This window comes from Narcine bancroftii, chromosome 6 (genome assembly GCF_036971445.1).
Source record: "Narcine bancroftii isolate sNarBan1 chromosome 6, sNarBan1.hap1, whole genome shotgun sequence".
Taxonomy (NCBI): domain Eukaryota; kingdom Metazoa; phylum Chordata; class Chondrichthyes; order Torpediniformes; family Narcinidae; genus Narcine; species Narcine bancroftii.
In genome coordinates, this window is record NC_091474.1 from 183,310,084 (window position 1) to 183,335,145 (window position 25,062).

A 25,062-nucleotide genomic window follows, 5' to 3' on the forward strand; every position below is an offset into this window, starting at 1 on the left:
TATAATGGTGTAATTATTATTCAAGACATTTTGTCTCATTATAATAATTAGGGACTGGTATTGTAGGAGCCAAATGCACTCTACTTACTTTCTTGGGTGTGTTGTGGGCTTCGGCAGTGTGTCAAGGTCGATGCTGCTGTTTCCTTGCATCATGTTGCAGTGTGGTGGGTTTCGCATACTGGGGACGGGTTTGCGCATGCACGTGAGTTTGGGCATGATTGTTCTTAGTTCATTTGTCCACCAATTGGTGTAGTAAGTTAAAGACTAGGATGGTGAGGTAGACCTGAATATTTTTTGTTGACCACTACCACAGATCATTAACACGGATGTTGTTATTTATACATCGTTTCCACATAGGACATTAAAGAAGATTGTTACAACAGTCATTATTATTGGAATGTTACATTATTATGGGTTGCTACGTCTTTTTTATGCGTTAATAATAAACCATTTAAACTCCTCTGGACTTCGTGGTGAATCAATCGAAACGCATCACAAATAAGAGCCCCACCTCACCTCCAAGCATTTTTTATGGACAGTAGTTGCTACATATGGATTTGATGGGCTATATAGCCTCGTTCTTTACCATTAAGAGTATAAAAAGAGATGTTACAGCAAAGTTTTATTCCTTAATCACTCCACTAAATACTGCCTTGTGCTTTCTGTTCTATGTACGCAACAGAATCTGCTATTTGTACTAAAACTGCTACAATCAGGAGTTTCTTTTGGACAAAAATAAAACAGTAACTCATTATCTTACTGTGGATTGAACAACACAGTTTTAAACTTATTGATCTTTGCATATCATCAGGTTTACTATTTATTGTTTGGGCAATTTTCCTTGAGTATTTTTTTCTGTGTTTATTATGTCTAATGAGACAAACAATGCCAACTGGTCTTTAGATTTCCATTTCTGCAAACACTTTTTCCACAGAAAATGGATGAATAAAGCATTATTCCTGAATTTAGATGTATTTTCCAAAGGTATAAATTCTAAACGCTTCAAATTGATCTGTGAATTGGTCTCCCTACTCTAATTATATGTAGGAAGAAGTTAATCTTTAACAATAATTTGAGCCACGGAAATAATCTCTTTTTATTTCTTTTTCCATCAGATAGAACATGTGGAACAATATTCTATACATAAAATGTGTTGAGACACTAAAACTCTTCTACAAATTAGCACAGTAAAGTAACAAAGAGTGTACAGATGGCAAATGGATCTGAATTTTCATGGATTTTCAGTAAAATGTAACAGCATGGCACTCTAATACTGGATTAACGGAGACAGGAGATTACTCATGCACCAATAATTAAAACCATTTATTTTGTCAGATTGCCACATAAGGAATTAAGATACATTCAAAGCTTGTTCAGAGCAGTCATATACAAAATGTCATGACGCATTCTCGGCTCACACCACTCTATTTCCAAACTGTCTGCCACAAATAACTGATACAGTTTCAGGTAAATTTATTACAAATAGGAAATTGCAGTACAAATTATACAAGGTTGGCTTAGTGGTTAGCACAAGGCTTTTACAGCACAAGTGATCAGAACCAGGGTTCGAATTCCTGTGCTGTCTGTAAAGAATTTGGACATTCTCCCTGTCCCTGAGTGGGTTTTCCCTGGGGTCTCTGGTTTCTTCCCATCGTTCGAAATGTACTGGGGGTATAGGTTAATTGGGTGTAAGTTGGGTAGCATGGACTTGTGGGCCAAAATAGCCTGTTTCTATGCTGTTTGTCTATTTTTTTTTAATTGAGACCTTCTAGTAAAAACATGTCTTAAGGGCAAATATTTAATTTCATTTTCATATCTCAAGGTTTACGAACTAAAAGAATTTTGAATTCAGAACAGTTTTTGTCCAATCAATTGCCACCATATTTATAAATTTAAATATTTATGGTTTTGGTAGCATTTCTATAAAATTGTAAATTTTGAACAGCTGTCACTGAAACATCTCTCAATGAACATCCCCTAATCTGCCTTTGTTAAATGCCATGATTATGTTTGTAAGTGATAATAGATGCATTAAAGTAGGATTAGAATGTCTGAGCTGCAATTCTGAAAATTGGTAGACCAGTGGCAGATGAAAAATAGACAATTAGGTATTCAATTGAGCAAAATGTCAGCTCCCTTCAGTTCTGTCACTACCAATGTCAGTGTTCTTCTACAGCAACTTGAATGATACGCTACCAATGATTAAAGGTGTACATGCAGATAACCATGCTCTGACAATTAAACCAACTATATTCAATGGCATCAAGTTAATCTTGAACAAAAAGTTAAACATCATGGAAAAATATTGCCGGAAATTGAAGCCTGAGCCAAAGCTTCCCAAATAAATGTTGCATTTTGACAACAGGAACAATAAGCAACATTGTGCTACCTAACTCCATTTTGAATTACCAAAGAGTAAACCGGCACAAATTAACCTTTGATGGACACTTGAAAAACAGATGCAATACAGCTTATAGATGTCCAGTAGTTAGATCATAAATTGATCCCATACTAATGATACTGCTTCCCTAAAGAATAATGCTTTCAGTACAAATACAGAATGTCAACTCTGCATGCTCTGTGCTAAAGTTTCTCCCACCAAAAGAGACATAGATAGATGGATCTGTGATCCTAAATTGATGACATTGTGAGTTCTGCTCTTACGTTGGCTCAATTCCAGTGGTATCATTGGCCTACTCTTACTTCCTTCATCTAGAGCAGTGGTTTTCAAACTGGCCCCCAAACTCACATTCCACCTGAAGCAATCTATAGGCCATAAGAGCTCTGTGATTAGTAAGGGATTGTTTAAGGTGGTATGTGAGTGGGAAGGGAAGGTTGAGAATTACTGCTCTAGACCCAATTGTTACTGAAATATTTTGCTTGAGAAAAATTGTCATTAACCCACTTCCTTTGGAGTTATGATACTGTGCACATAATGAGTCAATTAAGTATGATTGAAACAGTGGTTTTCAAACTTTTTCTTTCTACTCACTTGCCACCTTCAGCAATCCCTTACTAATCACAGAACCTTAGGCCTAGGGATTGCTGAAGGTGGTATATGAGTTTGGGGGGGGCACAGTTTGAAATCCATTGATCTAGGCTATGCCTTGTGTATTTGTCACCCACAGTGCTACACTGAAGTTGTGTTCAACACGGGGAAGCGCTCTAATTGTCTTGGAAATCACAATTTTTCATTTTCAGGTTTGTAGTAATGTCATGAGACTAAACATATTTCCCCCTTTTATCCTTAAGTTGTGCCCTCTTGTCCTAGATTCCCCTACCATGGAAAACAACCTTGACACATCTACTCTATCCAGGCCTTTCAGCATTTGAAATGTCTGTGAAGTCCCCCTTATGCCTCTGTACTCCAATCAATCCAAGAGTTGACAAACCTTCCTCATATTCTAACCCTTTCATTCCTGGAATGATAATATCTTTAAACAAATTTGAAATAAAGTCAGTGTTATAATGTGACTATGAACTTTATATAGATATGAGTAACCAAACCTATCTAACCCAGTGTCACTTTAGATGAAATTGTCAATCATTTCCTAACCTTCAGGAGTCGCTGGGAAATTGGCCATTGATGAATACCTGCAAAGCACAGTTAACCTAGTGGTTAGTGCAACACTTCTACAGCACCAGCAATCGGTACTAGGGTTCGAATCCCACGCTGTCTTTTGTCTTTAAGGAATTTGTATGTTCTCCCCCATGTCTGCATGGGTTTTCGCAGGGGGCTGTGGTTTCTTCCCACCATTCAAAATGCACCAGGGGTATAGGTTAATTGGATATAAATTGGGTGGCACGGACTTGGGCTGAAATTGCCCATTACTATATTGTATGTTCTAATTTTTAATAAAACTTCAAAATCAAATGTTAATGTTCAGGATTCACGGAATCTTTCTCTCTTTAGTGTCTCCTCAAGTATGTCATGCTTTTTCTGGTGAATATGAGAATGTCACTTAGTAAGCTTCTGACAAAAATATCCAACCACTTACACAAAAAAAATTGCAGAAATTATTGTGCTTTGCAGGTATTCATCAATGGCCCACTTCTGTTCCTATATCTTGTGACCTGGTGATCATTTTTAATTCAGTTATCAAGGCATGATCTCCGACCCTAATGGATAATTAGCTTAGTGTAGTGTAAATAAAAGCTCTCACGACTGGAGGGAGAGCAAACGCTTTTATTAGCTTATAACTATGGGTAGGGTCTCACAGTAGTCTTTAGAAGGGTTCTGGGTTTAGGTGGGAAACCAGGGTTGTACATGAGCAGATGGGGGCCAGAGCCAGGAGGTGGGGCTAGCCATCAGCACAACACACAATCAGTGAATCCCAGTTCACTGCACCTAGTATCATAACCACTTTGCTACTCTGCTTTCATGATTCAACCAAGCTCGTTGAAGATACACTTCACTACTCCCAATTGCTTCAGGTTGAGCTTTTAAATGTTAAAATTTTAGTTGTTGCTCTACATTTAAATTAGCCATAGGAGAAAGAGAAATAAGGCATACAATGCACTGAGACTGATATTTTGGCAAAACTACAACTTTCTGAAACTTTCTCCAGATAGCATGACAGCTTGTTAATTTTACAATTTGGTTTGAGTAAATGGGCTTCACAATAGGAATCCACTTGCATTTTGGAACAGTAAGAAGAAGATGATGATGAGGTTAAGGACAGAACCAGATCGATAAAAATGATACTGATGCATCATCAAGTATATTAGCTCCAGCACACTGCTACCTGATCCATCGACTTTTCAAACCCATGATTTTTATGTGGATTTCTCTGTCCAGCAATGGTCCTGAGCTCTCCGAAACCTTCTCCATTGACAACGGCGTGAAGCAAGGCTGCATCCTCGCACCAACCCTCTTTGCTATCTTCTTCAGCATGATGCTAAAACAAGCCAATAAAGACCTCAACAATGAAGACGCTGTTTACATCTGGTACTGCACGGATGGCAGTCTCTTCAATCTGAGGCGCCTGCAAGCTCACATCAAGACACAAGAACAACTTGTCCATGAACTACTTTTTGCAGATGATGCCGCTTTAGTTGCCCATTCAGAGTCAGCTCTCCAGTGCATGACGTCCTGTTTTGCGGAAACTGCCAAAATGTTTGGCCTAGAAGTCAGCCTGAAGAAAACTGAAGTCCTCCATCAGCCAGCTCCCCACCATCACCACCAGCCCCCCCACATCTCCATCAGGCACACTGAACTCAAAACGGTCAACCAGTTTACCTACCTTGGCTGCACTATTTCATCTGATGCAAGGATCGACAAAGAGATAGACAACAGACTCGCCAAGGCAAATAGCGTCTTTGGAAGACTACACAAAAGAGTCTGGAAAAACAACCACCTGAAGAAACACACAAAGATCAACGTGTACAGAGCCGTTGTCATACCCACGCTCCTGTTCGGCTCCGAATCATGGGTCCTCTACCGGCATCACCTACGACTCCTAGAATGCTTCCAGCAGCGCTGTCTCCGCTCTATCCTCAACATTCATTGGAATGACTTCATCACCAACATTGAAGTACTCGAGCTGGCAGAGTCCGCAAGCATCGAATCCATGCTGCTGAAGACCCAATTGCACTGGGTGGGTCACGTCTCCAGAATGGAGGACCATCGCCTTCCCAAGATCGTGTTATATGGCGAGCTATCCATTGGCCACCGAGACAGTGGTGCACCAAAGAAGAGGTACAAGGACTGCTTAAAGAAATCTCTTGGTGCCTGCCACATTGACCACCGCCAGTGGGCTGATCTCACCTCCAACCGTGCATCTTGGTGCCTCATAGTTCGGCTGGCAGCAACCTCCTTTGAAGAAGACTGCAGAGCCTGCCTCACTGACAAAAGACAAAGGAGGAAAAAGCCAACACCCAATCCCAACCAACCAATTTTCCCTTGCAACTGCTGCAACCCTGCCTGCCTGTCCCGCATCGGACTTGTCAGTCACCAACGAGCCTGCAGCAGGCATGGAAATACCCCTCCATAAATCTTCTGTCCAAGCCAAAGAATGGTCCTGAGGACAGCACTTCTTTCACCGAGACAATTATGGCAGCACTCTCTCTAAATGGTGCAGTTCATTTCAGTAACAAATTCATTTATTTTCATCTGTGCAACTAATGCCTTAATATTTATGTCTGGAATGCTCCACACAGCCTCAGGAGATTTTTGTACAATAGCTTTATAACATTTCTCTACAATATAAACAGTTCAACTATGTTCTGGCAATTTAGTGGACCTATAAAACAAGTCAAATAATTTATTTAGGGTTTAAAATATTCACAGATCAAAGTTCACTGACAAAGGTTGTTGTGTATAAAATTATTAAGTTTCGCTCTTCCAATTCCAAGTAGATGTTTGATCTGATTGCTTCATTGAACTTAATAGTATTCCATGAATAGTCTGCTAGACCACTTCATATAGTCCTCTACACTTCCTCTACATACCCAAATATTATTCAATTCCAAATGCCCATTTGATTAACTTTTTAAGGCACTATACACAAGAGTACTGGAGGATCTCAGCAGGTCATAGAATCCTTAGCCCCAGCTGTATCCAGGCCCACAACCTTCAACATTTTGAAGACACTGATTGATTCTGCTTCCTAACCCTTAATGTCTGTAAATTCCAGATCATAACAACTCTACTTGTTTATTCCTACATTTCTTTTGTACCTTTCAAGCAAAATTTTAAATTTGTCTTCACTAATCCATGAACATCTAATATGAAAATCTTTCTTCCATCCAATCCATCACTAGCAGAGCAACTGCATCAAATCTCCTTTGAACAAAGGAGAAACACCCAGGTTCTCCACTATAATCTTATGCTAATATCCCTCATCTATGGATTCATGAGAGTAAAATTATTTCACATTCTCTCTGGGACTGGCACACTCTCCAAAAGCATCAGAGCTTAAATTGGGTGCAAAACTCCAGTTATGACATGATCATTGTTATGGGTCTAAAGTCACAAAAAGACAGCAAAGGGAAATCATTGAACAATTTTTAGTTTGTTTTTCATAAAGACTTGATCATCGTTTTTGATATTAACTTTACATTTAAGGTTAATTATAACATTAATTAGCTGATTTAAATTTCCCAGATGCCATGTTAGATATGAATTTGTCCATTGATTTATTGACTGGACCTTTGGATTTCTTATCCAAAACATATTTTTCTCTTCTGTAGTTATAGAAGGTCCATTCCCTTACTTTTTCTCATCACCAGTAGAAAACTGATACAGAGACTTTATCATTGATGTTAGTCATTAACTTTAAAGCAATTATTTTTGCGAAACAAGCTACAGCAGTTTCAGTTTAGCAGTGGTTCTCAACAATTTTCTTTCCACTCACTGACCACTTTAAGTAATTCCTATGCCACTGGTGCTCTGTGATTAGTAAGGAATTGCTTAGGGTGGTCTGTGAGTGGGAAGGGAAGTTTAAGAATCACTGCTCTAGGCCCAATTGTATTCAAAGTATTTTGCTTGATAAAAATTTTGGCCTGTTTCCTGTGGAGTTATAAAACAGTGCACATAACAAGTCAATTAGGTATGATAAAACAGTGGTTTTCAACCATTTTCTTTCCACCCACATACCATCTTCAGCAATCCCTTACTTATCACAGAGTACCTATGGGATTGGGAATACTTAAACTGGTATGTGAGTGGAAAGAAAAAGGTTGAGAATCGCTGCACAGGACTGCACTCCATATTGCCACATCAGCCTGTGAGATTACCTTGAAGTCATACCTAAGGCAAGAGAGAACCTGTTAAAGTGCAGCAATCAATTTCACTCCTATTTCCAACATTTAAATTTAATGCAATGAATAATGTGTTTCTTTTGAACCAACAGGTAACAGATGAAGCTTTCAGAAGTTCAATTTTCATAATTTATTTGGAATCACAGAGACATAAACTTTGGGCTTGGAATAAGAACATTTAGCCTAATTCATCCACGTTGATTAAGTGATCAGTCTAAGCTAATCCTATGTCCTCCAAGTGTATTTTAACTGTTGTAATTGTACTCCTCTCTACCACTTCCTCTGACAGCTTTTTCTTATGTCTTCTAATTTTATACTTTTCTTTCCTGGAGAAAAGACTTATCTATCCCCCCCCCCCCCAATGGATTTTGTACACCTCTATAACATCACCCCTCAGACTCCTATGCTCCAGTCCTGACCTACCCAGCCTCTTCTTAAAACTCAAGTCCTCCAGTCCTCCTGTATCATTCTTGTAAATCTGTTTGCATGCTTTCTAGTCTAAATGGCATCTTTTATATCACAAGGTGACCAGAACTATATATTGTATTCCAAATTTTGTCTTGTGCAGCAGTAACATAGGATCCCAATTCCATGACTTAGTACCCTGATCAATGAAGACATGCATGCCAAATGCTTTCTTCACCATTTTAAAGGAATGATGCACCTATATCTCTAGGTCCTATTTACTGTGCAAATCCTGTTTTGCTTTGACTTAACTGAATACAGCACCTTAAACTCCATCTGCCATTCCTCAACCCACTGATTCAGTTGATAGAGGTCAAAATTAGTGAACTGTTTTCATTATTCACTATACTACCAATTTTAGCATCTTTCAGATTGTCAATATATATTACATACAAGAATGGACTCAGCATAGATCACTGCAGAACAGCACTAGTCGCAAGGTTGAGAAACAACACTTCATTACCACCCTCTGGTTCCTACCACTTAAAAGCCAACTTTGTATCCAATTGCCTTACTTGCTATGGATCGTGGGCAATCTAACATTCTGAGCCAGACTATACTTTTTCAAAGCCTTGCTAAAGTCCATGTCAAAAATTTCTATCACCCTGACCTCATAATCACTCTTCTTGATCACCTCTTCAGAGACCTCAAATTCGTACGGCATGATATCTCTTGCACAAAGCCATACGGACTATTCCTGAATGGTTCTTGTCTCAGAATCTCCTCCAATAATCAGCATTGGTTTGTTCTCTTGTGGAGCAGCAGAAAACTTGGCTTCCAATGTTTATAGCCACTGCTCAGGAAAATCTGAACTTATTTTTCTGCAACTTCTATTATTAGCTTTGATATTGTGTCACTTGAGGAAACTCATCTTCATAAACCCAGATATTGAGAAAAAGCAGTTAAAAAAAACCAATAAACTGCTTTGCAAATTAGAAAACATATTTGTATCATTTCTAGAGGAACATTTGTAACAATAGAAGGTAATTATTCTCCGATCTGCTCATATATGCATTCATTATGCTGCAGAAAATTGAGCAAGGTTGAATAAATATTATAAATAGATCCAACAAACTAATGTTGTCCATTTATATGAATGAATGAAACACTAAGTGGAATCCTAGTTTGATCAACATGGTTGGTGCAGCAGTTAGCTCATGTTGTTACAGCACCAGCGATTGGGACTAGGGTCTACATGGAGTTGGAACATTCTCCCTGTGTCTGCATGGGTTTTCCCCAGGAGCTCCCACCATTTAAAACATACAAGGGGCTTGTAGACTAATGAATTTGAATTTTAAATTTAAAACATGTTACACTCAGGTGATTCTTCATGTCTCAATCTAATTTAAAGGAAATCCTGAACATAAAATTTTAGTAGATAAGTAAGGAGATTGAATTAACGGCTTTTCTTGTTTTGGAACAGAATAGTAGAATGCTTTCCATTTATGCTTATGCTGTCCAACATAATCATTTGAAGTTATACTTTGTCACATCTTGCTCTATTCAAGTACAACTCATTAATAATAAATCAGCAAAAAGCAGTTTTACTGCACTATTTACAACTATTAAAATTGCAGGAGTGCAATTTAAACAATGTTATTATTGTCAACCCTAGAGAATAGAAAAGACAAAAATTATTTGGACAATGAACTGAAGATTAAAATTAGTATTCCAGTCCAGAATACTTATTGAGTAAAAAATGATGGATTTTTTTTAATCAAAGTATCCTATATATTTCTCCAATGCTTATCAACCTGTCTCTTAGCCTTTAAAGATTTATAATAAACAAACAAATTGATAGAGTAAATATTAGCTATCTGTTTAAAGTTGCCATCCACATGAAATCTCAACAATGCTGCTGCAATCATTATTCTCTAATTAATTTGAAATTCATGCATCTTAAATTAATGCGCCATCTCCCTCATACACCAGCTATAACTCTCCTACATAATTTCTCAGACTGCGCAATCTGTGCTATTTTTAGAAAGCGATGGTAATCCAATTCTGCTGCTGACTGATGCAGGAACTTCCAACTTATACAGTAACTTGGAACATCTTTTAACAGCACCAGACAGATTTTATTTTTTCTTCAGAGCATGCAAATGCAGGATTTAAATAAGTAATAGATTAATTTTGCAGTTTTTCACAGTACCTTCAGTGGTGATTTCAGTCATAATGGTCAAGATTCCTATTTCCACTTTCCTGGCAATTCAACAAACTTCTTCAAGTATGCAGAATTTGTTTTCTTAGTACATTAATAATATTAAGAAGGGATGGGGTGAACTTTCATGCTTAGCAGTGGTACTGTGGAGATCGTCTGTGTCCTTTGCAGAGTTCTCCCCCCAGCAAGAGCCTTCACAACTGGATACTTGTTGCTGGCAATAAGGATATCAACTTCAATCTAAAATAGAAATGCCTCACAATGTATTTCTATGCTCCAGTTTTAGAATCATTAGTATCAGAAGGATTTCCACAGAAAGGGCCAACAAAGCAGGATAGGGCACTAAAATCCACAGTTATTCAGTTACAATGTTCAGTCTTTTGCAATGTTCCATCTGCTGCTGCCTAAGCTTTAAGTAAAAAATAATGAAATATTTTCTTAAAGGTAACCTTACCCATTATTACTCAATTTTATTATTAGAGCAGTTGATACTCCGTTCATTCAGTATTACCTTTTTTAGCCAGAGGAAGGTCATGACACAACTGGTGGCAGAAGCAATGAATCATGGGTACTGAGCTAAGTTTTTTTTAATGTTCCATCTGATTTAAATTCCAGCTGTCAATAAGATTTGTAGAAACAGAATATTAGTCCCATAATAAGACATTATATGCAATAAACATTCTTTTTTTTCTATCTTTGCTTTCAACATAAAGATTAATGTAAAAGTACTTGCCTGCATTTGCTTTCATTCACATAAGTGATTAATAATTTGTTCTCACTTTTCATAAGCAGTAAAATTTACCATCAAATCACACTTTCACCACAAGAAGAAATAATATATATTACACCTTCAACTTTCAAGGTTCCTTTATTGTCATGCACATAAATACCCAAAATTTGATGTTTTCTTTGCCCATAAAGGTACATAAAAATGAGAATGCCTTCAGCGATATCGAGTATCAATGGATCCCATCACCTCCTCCATTGCTAAAGTATCCTATGCTCCCGTAACCTCTGTGGCCTTGCAGCCTCCTGTCTGCATCAGCAAAGAATTCAAACTTCAGGCATCAAAGTTCAGGCTCCACAGCCTGTGGATCTGACCCTGATATAACTAGAAAGCTGTTAATGCCCAAGGCTTTTTGGAAGCCCTGCACACCATCAGCACCTTCACAAATCCCTGTCCAAATAACTGGTTCCCAAGAGTCAGTCTCTGAATGAAGCCTGGAGCCTGGTGTGAATTTTTCAGTCACTGGCCCCTTGCTGGTTTGTTCCTGTGGTCTAACCTGTAGGGTCTTCTTCGAAATTTCAGATTTCTTCTTCCCGGGGGGAGGGGGGTGGAGTGGTAAGGAGAATGTTCGCTCACTCTGACCATCTGCATTACTTCACTACTCTCCGCGAGCCCCCAACTATCATGGTCTAGGCTGCCAAGCATGGGCACCATCATTTTGGGCATGGGCATTTATGAGTTCTCTGATGTTATAAAAGACCACCATTCTACAGATGGTTTAAACCTGTAAAATGCCACTGATGTAATGACTGGGCAGTCAGACCCTGCAGAGGAGCACTGAAAGACGCGTCTCCTCTCTCCGTTCCTCTGAAGTTTGCATCAGCGTTCCTGTTACTGAGGCTGTGGCAGTGACACCATTTCACTGTAGTCATTCTTCACATTTCAAGCCCACTTCAGACCCACTTCAGTCAGATGAAGTATTTTTGAAATGTAGGCATTATTTTCAAGCAGGAGAGGCAGTGACTAATTTGAGAAGATTTTTCTTAGACAACAATTCAGATCTCTGCCAACTCTCACCCTCAGACAATTTCTGTAGGCCTGTAAAAAGTAAAATGCAAGGAGATGATAGGAGGAAGAGGGCTGAGGAAGATCCTCTCTGATAGGAGGTGAAGACTTCAATTCAATCTCTCTTACTAAAGAGGTAGTGCTGAGCACACTGGATCTAAAGGTAGATAAATTTCCTGGCCCTGATGGAATGTATCCCAGGTTACTGAAATTTTAATAGAGGTGTTTGTGATAATATACCAAAGTTCCCTAAACTCTATGCAGGTTCCAGCAGAAAGGAAGACAACAAATGTCTCACCACTGATTAAAAAATAACAGGTAGACAAAAGATGGCAGGTAGGAGTAGCCGAATCCATAGTTAGATCACCCATGATCTTATTGAATGATAGAACAGCCTACTCCTGCTCCTATTTCTCATGTTCTTGTGAATCCAGAAGAATCTACCAATCCAAAAGGAACTCAACATCATTCTTCTGCTCAACATCATTCTCCAGACAAAGGTTAGAATATTAAATTGAGCCATCAAAAAGTCACAGGGACCTCATGAAGATCAGATGCAGAAACTTCCTGGTATTAATCTTCTTTAAAGTTCATGAGCAATTATAAACTGCATTCATAATAAAATGGACACTTGTTATACAGAAGGAAAATTGAAATGTCTTAAGTGTGTGATAAAGGTCATCCAGAGAAGCAGATTGAACTAAAACTAGTTAAAAATATGAAGTAATTAACACAACAATAAACTATCCTATTTCTGAAAGGAATATCTGGTCTATCTGCCTGAATGGATATTATTCAATTTGTAGTTCAGTCAAAAGAAAGAAGAGGAAGTAAAACTTGAAGGTCTGCAGTGGTTGAAGTAAAATCACAATGCTGGAGCAACTCAGTAGGTCAAACAGTGTCCTTTATAATAGCTATGATAAAGATACATAAGCAAAGTTTCAGCCTTGAGCCCTTCAACAAGGTATTGATGATGATATAAGAAAGAGATATAGGATGGAGACTCAAGACACATGCTGGAATGTGAAGCAAAAGGCAATCTGCTGGAAAAACTCAGCAAGGTAAGGCCCATCCATGGAGTAAGTTGAAAGGAATATTATCTTGCATCTATAATTTTTAAATTTAGAGGTACAGCATGGTAACAGACCTTTCCAGCCCATGTCACTCAAATACACCCGCGTGACCAATTAATCCACTGGAATGTGGGAGGAAGCCAGAACATCCAGAGGAAGAAGGTACTAACTTCTCACAGACAGCACGGAATTCAAACCTGGGTTGATGATGCTATAATAGCATTGCATTAATGGCACACTAACCATACTGCCATGTTTTTATTTTCATTTAAAAACAGTTGCAATGTTTTTGAAGATTTACTATTTTTGCACTTTCAGAATTATGTTTTCACATGACACCAATTGTCCCCTTTGTTCAATGACCAGTTCAGCACTGGATCAGACTGTGTGGAAGAGAAAGGGAAGATCTAGATCACATCTGAGGTCAAGTTGTTCTACTTGACCTCAGGGCACTTTTGGTGTTAGAATATGGCTCTGGGTCCATGTGCCACATTGAAACAGATCACATTGAGCTACACCTTGCATTAGACAAAGTTTTTCACTTTATCTTGGTATATATGACGATTAACAGTTTGATTCAATTTAATCAACTTATCCATTCAGCCTGCAACTGTATGAAACTGTTGAAGTCACTTGCTTATCAAAGTACTGATGACATTACCATTGTCACCTTTATCTGAGACAACTGAATGGTAGCCACCAAGTTAATCTCAGATGGCAAGAACTGCCTTGACGGTCATCTTTTAAATATTCCCAAATGTCTCTGATGAGGAGGAACATTTGAAATCAGTTGAAGTATACAAGTGATAACATATAAAACTACTTGCAAATTAATTAAAAGTGTAAATGTACATTGACATACTAAAAAATAAACAAAACTCGAACAAGATCTTCCCATGAATGTGGCAGCCTTGGCAGGCATAAAGATAAGAGACCATATATGCAATGTATCCACCAAGATTGCTTAACCACTCATAGAATGGACTCAATGCCCAGGGTCTGCAGGTTTCTGACTTTTGTATTGCAATGAGCGGGCATGGAAGCCAGGATGTACTGATGCATGTCCTGTAGCTGGCTAGCAGATCTTTGCAAACTGCAAACTAGTTATCAGTACATGTTTGAGCATTATCATTTTCACATTGCAATATCTTGCCCCAGACTTTTCTTTAGTGCGTGTATCTTCTTACCAACAGGAAAATTTGAGAAGATAATGAGATATTCAAAGCGGTGACACAGTTATTGTAGCGATTAGTGTGATACTGTTACAGCACCAGCGATCAGGACGAGGGTTTGAATCCCACACTATTTGTAAGTATTTTGCATGTTCTTCCTTTGTCTGCGTGGATATCCTCCTGGGGCTTCAGTTTCCTCCCACTGTTTGAAGTGTATCGGCATTTGAAGGTTAATTTGATATAAATTGGGTAGCATGGCTCATGGGCCAAAATGTATCTCTAAATTTAATTTTAAAAAATAAAATTTAAATTTTTTAAAATTACATTTAAAAATGTTGACAGATTTTCACAGAGTTAAAAAAATACACTATATTTTGTGGCAGGATTTGGATTAATTAGTTAAAGAGTCATAAACAACATAAAGAAAAAATACTTAATTTGAGCAATGATTTGACAACTAGCACAGGTGTTGGAAACGAGAAAGAAATTAATTCTGAAATTAGAATAATCAACTGTTGATGCAACTTAAGAACACACAAATTTAAAGTTTCACCTGATTGAATATCAAATGTTACAGAAAAATATTGGTGAAAACAAATAAAATAATATATTAAGGGAATTAGATAAAATACTTAAAGGAATAAAATTATGGGTTCTATTATAAGAGCAATGAAGTGTAACTAAATAAATAGTTTTTTTTAATAAAAAGAGCCAATATAAACATGGACATTTCCAAGATGTCACGATGGAGTGGCATGTAGATTATGTTACTGTACTAGTATCTACAAAACAGGCCAAATGATCAAGATTCACAATCTTAAATCACATCATAACTGCTCGGAGAATATAAATTTGTTAATTATTAATCTGGGAAAAGCTATTATCAGTAAAAATGACCTTGATCCTACCAGACAGGTTAACTATGAAGGCACTCAATTTAAGGAAAAGCAAGGATGGACAAAGAATGTGTCCAGCGGTACCAAAATCTCTTTAAGTGAATATGAAAATTAAATATTAATTTTGTTTCTCTCTTTACAGTTGCTGCCTGACTAATTAATTTGCTGTTTTTAGTTTCAATTTTTAAAGTTAAAAGTTGTCAGAGCACAGACATGGCAACACATACAACCATGAGATTCTTTCTCCTCCAAGTGAGACAGAACTACCACTTACTGGTGGTGCAAAAAACTGTACTCAAGAAGATATGTATACATGTAAACAAATAAAGAGATATAAACAAACTGACAGAGCAATACTGAGAGAAAAAAATTACTTAAGTGCAAAGGTAAAAGTCCTTAAATGAGTCCCTGATTGAGTTTGTTGTTGAGGAGTCTGATGGTGGTGGAGGAGTAGCAGCTGTTCCTGAACCTGGTGATGCAAGTCTGGTGGCACCTCTACCTCTTTCCTGATGCGAAAACAGAGCTTACGCTGGGTGATGTGGATCCTTGATAATTGCTGCTGCTCACCGAATGTTCTCAATGGTGTGGAGGGTTTTGCCTGAGATGTCTTGGGCTGTGCCCATGACCTTTCATGGTGCTTTCCACTCAGGTTTATTGATGTTCCCATATCAGACTGTGATACAGTCAGTCAGCACACTTTCCACTACAGATCTGGAGAAATTATCCAGGATTTCTGATGTCATACCAAACTTTTGAAAACTCCTGAGGAAATGGAAGCACTGATTCGTTTTCTTCACAATTCCATTAGTGTGTTGGGTCCAGGAAAGATCCTCCAAGATACTGAGTCCAATAAACTTAAATTTTCTCACCTTCTCCATTTCTGATCCTCCAATAATAACTGGATCATACACCTCTGCTTCTCCCTTCCTGAAATCAACAATAGCTCTTTGGTTTTGGTGACATTGTGTGCATAGTTGTTGTTGGTTCATCATTCAGCCAAGTTTTCATTCTCCCTCCTCTGTGCTGACTCATTGCCCCTTTTTATACAACTCACTACCGATGTATCATTAGTAAATTTGTAGATGATATTGTTGTACTGAGCCACACAGTCAGAGATATATAGCAAGTAGAGCAGGGGGCAAAGAATGCAGTCCTGTGATGCTCCAGTACTGATGGCAATAGTAGACAATATGTTCTAACTAAACCTGATTGAATTACATGGGATCCAATTACACAGGACTTGGAATTTGATGATCAATTTTGAGGGGATGATGATGTTGAATGCCAAACTGTAGTCAATAAAGAGCATCCTGATGTATGCTTTGTGTAGAGCCAGTGAGATGGCATCCACCATAGTCCTGTTGCTATGGTAGGCAAATTGGAATGGATCCATGTCCCTGCTCAGACAGGACCTGATATGCTTCAACACCAGCCTTTCAAAATACTTCATCACTATTGATGTGAGTGCCATTGGTCAATAGTCACTTAGGCAAGTTACCACACTCTTCTTTGGCACCAGTATGATTAAGGCCAGAATGAGATATTAAAGCTATCCATTAATACATTGGCCAGTTGGTCAGCACAGATTCAGCTGGATATTCTGTCCTGACTAGATGCTTTTCTTGGATTCGCTCTCCTGAACATAGTTCCCATGTTATCTTCTGATACAGAGGGGTGAGGATCATCAGGGGACAAAGGGATGCTCCGTGGTGGTTCTTCCTTGTTCTTGTGGTTGAATCACCGATAGAAGGTAGAGTTCATCTGGAAGTGAAGCTTTGCCGTCTCCTACTGCACCAGATTTGTTTTTTTTTACAGGTTATGTCATTTAGGCCCTTCCACAGCTTTGGGTATCTCCGTTGTTTGCAATTTTGTCTGGAAACTCCACTTTTCCTAGGAGGTGGCTTTCTTTATTTCATTATAACTTACAGAACTGTTTGTGATGGCCCTTCATGTACTGGAGGAAAGCATTATATAATCATGGTGAATGCAAGTTGGAAACCTGGGAACACAGATTTCATCCTCTTTTGAATGTAGTCATTAGAAAATTACACATTTCAGAAATTGTTCCGCTCCTTTGGAAATATCAATGACTAATCTGCAAATAATATTCAATCATTTTTCCCTTTGTCATTGTAAAATGGGCCTTCAAACAGAGAGGGATTTAAGATTTGAAAGTGGCACGGTTGGCATAGTGACAACAATTGGGAAAGGGTTTCAAAACCCACGCTGTCTGTAAGGACTTTGTACATTCTACCTACGTCTGTGTAGGTTTTCCCAGAGGGCTCTGGTTTCCTCCCACCATTTGTAACATACTGGGGATGTAGGTTAATTGGACAACACTGATTTGTGGGACAAAATGGCCTGTTACCATGATGTATGTCTAAAGTTATTTTAAAAATTATACGTAATCAGTGGATTCATTATTCCTAAAGTTCAATGCAGAACATAAAGAATGATTAGTATAGCAGTTACCACAACATCATTATAGTGCCAGAAACCTGGATTTGAATCACACTGTCTGTAAGGAGTTTGAATGTTCTCCTTGTGATCTGTGTGAGTTTTCCCCAGGTGTTCCAGTTTCCTCCCGCTTTCCAAAATGTACAGATAAGTTAATAGGGTGTAATTGGGTCAAGTGTTTCCTTTGCAGGAATGAGTTTTTACAGTGCTGAATCATTAAAAAATGTACATTAAAATAAAATGAGTGCACATATTTAGAGGAGCTTCACTGATTGTTTCAGTCTAGTAAGCAATTAGTCACATGATACAAAGAGCAACCTTAAAGTAATAATTCTTGTCCATAGTCAAATTTAAATATGCTACAATTATTCACCTTAACAAGTTAGATAATGGATAAAATCATGCATTCATTTTTTTTTTATTTCTGCTTGACAAAATTTTCTTGATCCATTGATGACTTTGGGGAAGATTACCATGAAAATAAGCAAAAATAAAGATGGTCAACATAAGGGAAAATCCTCCAGTACAGTTATTGAATTAAACCTTGCCTTCCATGTAGAGTACATGCCTAAATTAAATCATCAGTCAAAGAAGGTAAATTATGTCTGTAGATGCTAGGTGATTTTGACAAATTACATGTAATGTAATTAAAATATAGCACTTGTTATCAAGTATGATTTAATTCTCAGAACCTTAAGGGCAACAAGCACTTTCAACTGTTTCTGTGAATTTTTCTTTTAAATGATGGGCAATTCACTTAAAAATTAATTTCAGGGGAATGTACATCACATACAAAAAGATCTTCTATTTTAAAAACTGCACAATTAATACAGCCAAATAAAACTGTCATCATTTGGGGTGGCATGGTTGGTATAGCAGTTAGCGCAATGCCTTTACAGTGCCAGCGATCAGGACCAGGATTCAAATCCTGCACTATTGTTAAGGAGTTTGTATGTTCTCCTTGTGTCTGCGTGGGTTTTCCCCGGGGACTCTGTTTTCCTCCCACTATTTGAAACATACCGAAGGTGTAGGTTAATTGGGTATAAATTGGGCGGCACAGACTTGTGGGCCGAAATGGCCTGTTCAGAATCAGAATCAGAATTTATTGTCATGAACAAGTCATGAAATTTGGTGTTTTGTGAAAGCATCACAGTCCAAACCTTCATATTATAACCATCTTACAACATTACTATAAATAAAATTAGCAGTGCAAGAAAAGTAAAGCAGTGTCTTTGGTTCATTGATTATTTGGGAATCTGATGGCAGCGGGGAAGAAGCTGTCCTTATGCCGTTGAGTGCTCATCTTTAGGCTTCTGTACCTTTTTCCTGATGGTAGCAGAGTGACGAGGGTGTGGCCTGGGTAGAGGGAGTCTTCCTCGATGGAGTAAAGTCTTATGCCTGTGATGTCGCAGACTGAGTTAACAACCCTCTGCAGTTTATTCTTGTCCTGAGGGTTGGTGCCTCCATACCAGCCAGAATCCTCTTCACCTGCAAATGTTTTTGAGAGTTTTCAGGGACCTACCGAATCTCCTCAGATACCTCACAAAGTATAGTCACTGGTAAGCTTTCTTTGTGATTGCATCATCATGGAGACTCCAGGACAGATCCTTGGAAATGTTGACACCCAGGAATTTGATGTTCTTGACCCACTCCTATAATGAGCCCTCAATGAGGAGTGGGTCATGTTCCCCTGACTTCCTTCTGAAGTCCACAATCATCTTCTTGTTTTTGCTAACGTAGAGCACAAATGTTGTTGTTGTTACACCATTCAATGAACTGACCTATCTCCCTCCAATACACTACCTCATTGCCGTTTGTAATTCTGTTCACAACTGTGGTGTCATCGGTAAACTTGTAGATAGCATTGGAATTGTGCCTGGTCACACAGTCGTGGGTGCATAATGAGTAGAGGAGTGAGTTAAGGATGCATCCTTGGGGTGCACCTGTATGCTACCATGCTGTATGTCTAATTTTTAAAAAAATCATAAGTAAAGAAGAAATTAGAAACTCAGTTCTGTCTGCCCCGCCTTATATTGAGTCCTTGATCAGATCACTCCTGTTGCATCTTTACGCTGGCTCACAATCCCATTTCTCTTACTTTCTTTTCTCATCCTTATCTGTTCAACACTCACTTCCACTCTACTATTTTTCCTGATTTGCTTCACTTCTGCTCATGCTTTTTTTTCCAGTCTCTTTCAATGTCTATTTTTCACAGTAAGTTCAGGGGTTACACTTTGTTTAGCTGCTCACTCATTGACTTTTGCTTTGCTCTTCTTCTATTCTGAACTATATTAGGATCACGGTAATATTCATTGGCAATGTCCTTCTGTTGCTGAAAATGAGGAGACAATTGCAGATTACAATTCCTCAGCTGCTCCCTGGCATAGCTGGCTTATATAGTGACAATGATATGGTAGTGAAGAAGACCACCTCTCCTCCAAATGATCAGGTGCTGTGTCTTATAGTGGCCAATGCAAGTATAGTGTTAGGCAAGGTCAACCCATGGAAAGCTGCTAGTCTGGGAGGAATTCCTGGTAGAGCGTCAGAGGATGTGCGGCTCAGCTGACAGATGTTATCACCAACATCTTTAACATCTCCCTGAGCAGCGTCATGGTTCCAATGTGCTTCAAGGCCACCACCATCATCCCCATGCCAAAAAAGTCATCAGTGTCCTGCCTCAATTACTACTACCCTGGCGCACTCACCTCTAATGTCATAAAGTGCTTCGAGAGTCTAGTCATGGAGCACATCATGCTCTTGCTGTCCCCTTTACTGGACCCCCTGCAGTTTGCATATAGATCCAACCACTCTACAGACAATGCCATCGCCACCACCCTCAATCTAGCCCTTACCCATCTGGAAAATAAGGACACACATGTTTGAATGCTGTTTATTGACTTCATTTTGGCATTCAACAGAATCATACCTGAGTACCTGATAGAGAAGTTGAGCCTGTTGGACCTAAACACCTCCCTCTTCAATTGGATTCTTGACTTCCTGATGGGGAGACCCCAGGCAGTCCAGATCAGAAACAGCACTTCCTAAACACATGACCTCTCAGGGCTGTGTGCTTAGTCCATTGCTGTTCACTCTGCTGATTCATGACCATACAGCAAAATACAGTTTGAACTACATCATCAAGATACGACCATGGTGGGCCTTATCAGCAAGAATGATGAGTCAGAGTACAGAGATGACGTGCAGTCGCTAACGGACTGGTGTATCTGAATGTTCGTAAAACAAAAGAGATCGTTGTCAACTTCAGGAGGGCCCAGGGATCACTCTCCACTGATGGTTCTACCGTTGAAGTCGTCAAGAGTACCAAGTTTGTTGATGTGCATGGCAGAGAATCTCAGCTGGTCCCTCAACACCAGCTCCATAGTCAAGAAAGCCCAGCAGTGCCTCTGCTTCCTGCGAAGGCTGAGGAAAGTTCATCTCCCACCCTCCATCCTCACTACATTCTAAAGAGGATGCATTGAGAGCATCCTGAGCAATTGCATCACCACCTGGTTTAGAAACTGTACCACCTTAGAACATGCAGAGGATAGTGGAGTCAGTGGAGAAGATCATTGGGGTCGCTCTTCCAACCATGACGGACATCTACAAGACATGATGAATACGGAAGGCAAATAACATTGTGAAGAACTTCACACACACTTTTGTAAACTTTTCTCCCCTTTGCCATCTGGAAGAAGGTATCGTAGCATTATGACCCACACATCCAAATTGTGCAACAGTTTTTATCTCCAATCCATCAGGCTCCTCAATTCGAAGAACATATGTTTACTAGTATATCATGATTTTTTTTATTGTATAATGACAAATTAGTTCATTTCTACTTGTAAATCTGTTTTATGGTTCTGGAGGAATGCTTCACTGTGCTATGACTGGTTATGGTATAAACGATAAATGAAGGTGACTTGACTTGGCTTGAGGTAATCAGTGAGGGAATGAGGAGGAAGCAAATGTGATGCTCTTCTGAAAGGTGAAAGTAAGTCTCTGCACCATGGCCATCATGTAAATTCAAATTCTTGCTGAGTTTGATTGTTAGTGAGTTTCTTCACTATTTCTAAGTAATCAGAGAGCAACTGTGGAGTTAGAAGCAAGCTGATAATCTCTATCATAATATGAATTACCAATAAATAACTTAAAGCATTGCAGCATGAGAGGAATGTATTGTTGAAAGGGATACCTTCTTAAGAGATATGAAACTCATACCTTTCCAGATTCCTCAGATGGACTGAAAAGCTCTTATGAGGTTGCTCTAAGAAAATGATTCCCACCTGCTATCCTGTATAGCAATAATCTCTCACCAAAAATCACTAAAACAGAATATTTAATGCTGTTTGTGATTTCTTGCTGGGTGTAAATTGGCTGCAGATTACTGCATTATAATAGTGAAACCACCAAGGAATTATTTAATTGGCTGTGAATTGCTTTTGGATACTTCGATGTGTTGAAAATTCTATCTTTGCTTTCACTTGAAAGAATGGTGCCTTTAACACAGCAAAACCAGGAAGGAAGCTGAATTTTGTTAAATAAATTTTGACCGTACACCGCATTCCAAACTACATGAGAGGTACTAAGATACATGAGCTTGGTTAAAGCTCTACAAGAGCTTGGTTAAAGTGTTTATTTTCAGGAGAGCCGAGTAAAGAAAGGAGAGGGAGGGGGTGGAGAAATTCCAGACGATAAGGTGTTGGTCCTGCTTGCATCACCAACTGATTCAGAACTGGATTGTGGAGTAAAGTTGCTCCTGAGAAATGTGCAAGTTTGAGAGGAAAATAATGGGTTTGATGCTCTGAGGAAGTTACAATCTGTCAATTCAGAATAAAGAGAAAAATTGCAAATACCGAAAATCAGAAACTAAATCAAAAGATGCTGGAATTACATAATAGATTATTCAACATCCATGAGGTGAAAAAGGTTAATTCATGATGTTTTGGAAGTATTTCCATGCTCAGAACTGAATGTATTTATCCAACTATATAAGAAAATGTTTTATTTAACATGCTAAACTCTTTTGATATCGTGTTGGTTAAATGCATCTCCTGTATAGTAATACATCATACAGCTAAGATTGAGCAAAATTCAATTCTTGATTTATTATTATCCTATTAGGTGACATTCAGGGTTTAATAGTAGATCTCTATACAAGAATAGTTAGCAATGGCATTAGTACTGACTGCTATCTCAAAATATCTATTGTAAAATGCATATAAGTGAATTTTGGTTGAGGGGAAAAAGAGAGAGAATCTGAAATGAAAATGACGATACATACGAGGTGTTCTCATCACCATTCTGTTTCCTTATTAGATTCAATGGTTACTGTTTCTAATAACATATGTTCATCTTTGATCTTTCAAAAGGATATTGTATGAAAAAATATTTCATAACTTATATTTAAATAGAAAAGGACAGAACAAACTAGCGAAAAAGGTGATAACTGAATTCAAATCACAAGTGTTTACATACTCTTCAAGACTATGTCAGTGGGCCTTCTGGTTGGGTGTGATATGGAGTAGTTGTCTCTCATGTCAGTTCAGTACTTTCAGTATTCCTTTAAAACTTTCAAAAAGGTGTTGAATTTCATGTTTGGCCTCTCATCTAAGTTAAAATGGATACAAGAAGTGGAAAGGTTGGAAAAAAATGAAAAGAAACAAGAAACTCTAACTAATCCACTGGCAAACCTGTTTACTAAGCTTGAGCAGGTCAAAGTATTTATCACTGCAGAATTTAAAGTTCTAAATGCTGGGTTTTTGGTATTGGAAAATACACAAGGCCTGTCGTTCTACAGAAGAACAAGGTGATTGTTTGACCTCAGCAGAATCTACTTTAAAGGATTTGAGCAATCAGGTTTGTCACCTGGAAGAGAATAATGAGAAGTAAATGGCGAGAATTATAAATTTAGAAAGTAAAAATAGACAGCAGAATTGTGGGCTTGGCTGAAGATACTGAAACTGGCACGCTTACTAAATTTTTCTCTGACCCGCTGCTCATGGTTTTTGGGGAAGAGATGTTCCCGACACCACTGGAGCTTGATAGAGCACATCATTCACTATTGCCTAAGCCTAAATTGCTGTCAAACAAAGGAACTGCTGATCCATGAAGCCCATCGTAAAGGTACATGGCAATATTATGGCAAACAGTTTAGAATCGCACAAGGTTACCCCCCGCCCCCCAGCAGATTGTCTACAGGGAAATTATGTCAGAGCTATTCAAGCATGGGTGTAAGCCTTCATTGCTGTTCCAAGCTGATCTTTGCATTTCTCTTCCCAGCAGAAACTAGAAATGGTTTTGTACAATGGATGACACTTGGGAATACACTCACAACCTTCACGCTCCAGGTCTTGAATGACATTTTCTTTTTCCTTTTTCTGTTGAATGGTTGTTTTGAAAGGCTTTTTCACAGAGAATGCATTGTTATTGCGAGTTGTTTTAAATTGGAGTGGTTGAAGGAAAAACTAAAAGCTTTATGAAAAGTTTTCAATCTTTTTTTGATGTGTTTTTTGATTAGTCTAAACATGATAACTTCTTTTGGTTTGGAATAAACAGCTGCAGGGGTAATGTTTATTATTTTGCTTTTGAGTGGGAACATCTAATCTCACTGGAAGAGAGTAGGTTTCTAGATTTAATTAGTACACTATTGGTCTATTTGACAGCCTTCGGGGAGTGGGAATGGAGAAGACAGGGATGGATTCCTGGGTGTTTTGTGTTGCCATGGTGCTTCATCATCATGATGTTTTTTTTAATTCTAGCTTTTGGAGTTGTACTTTCTGGTTTTACAGGGCCATCTTCAGGCTGGAGGTTGTTGCACATGCTGCACAAACTCAGATCTGCACCTGCTCACTGGAATTTTTGAAATTAATATTATTGCTATTATTTTCTTTTGATCACTGAGTAATCATGGCTAATCCTATTAAGTTCCTCAGTTGGAATGTGAAAGGCCTAAATCATCCAGTAAAATGAAGAAAATTGGCTTCACATTTAAAACAATGATTATAGCTTTACAGGAGACATATTTGTGGCAGTGATGTTTTGCACCTAATGTTGTGGCAGAAGGGGCAGCATTATCATTCTTCCTTTCAAGCTAAATCTAGAGGGGTATTGATTCTTATTCATCAGAATATTTATTTTAGTATGTATAATGTTGTTTTGAATTTTAACAGTTGCTTTGTTATTATTTCAGGAAAATATATTTAAAAGATTCTATTCCAAAGTATACTCTTTTGAATGTATGAATTGTAGCGGCGGCTACACTGCTAACTGAAGGATCACACAACCA

The 25,062-nt window shown here is 38.3% G+C and overlaps 1 protein-coding gene across 1 annotated transcript in view; it reads right to left on the reverse strand.

The window, feature by feature from the left end:
- trdn (triadin) overlaps positions 1-25,062 on the reverse strand; it is a 512,395-nt gene that overhangs the window by 463,960 nt on the left and 23,373 nt on the right. Inside the window, exons 4-5 of the mRNA XM_069886892.1 lie at positions 10,899-11,002; positions 10,379-10,627 (exon numbers count right to left, since the gene is read on the reverse strand). Of these exons, the coding sequence (XP_069742993.1) occupies positions 10,379-10,400 (22 nt within the window). The 5' untranslated portion in view covers positions 10,401-10,627; positions 10,899-11,002. The remainder of the gene's footprint in view (positions 1-10,378; positions 10,628-10,898; positions 11,003-25,062) is intronic.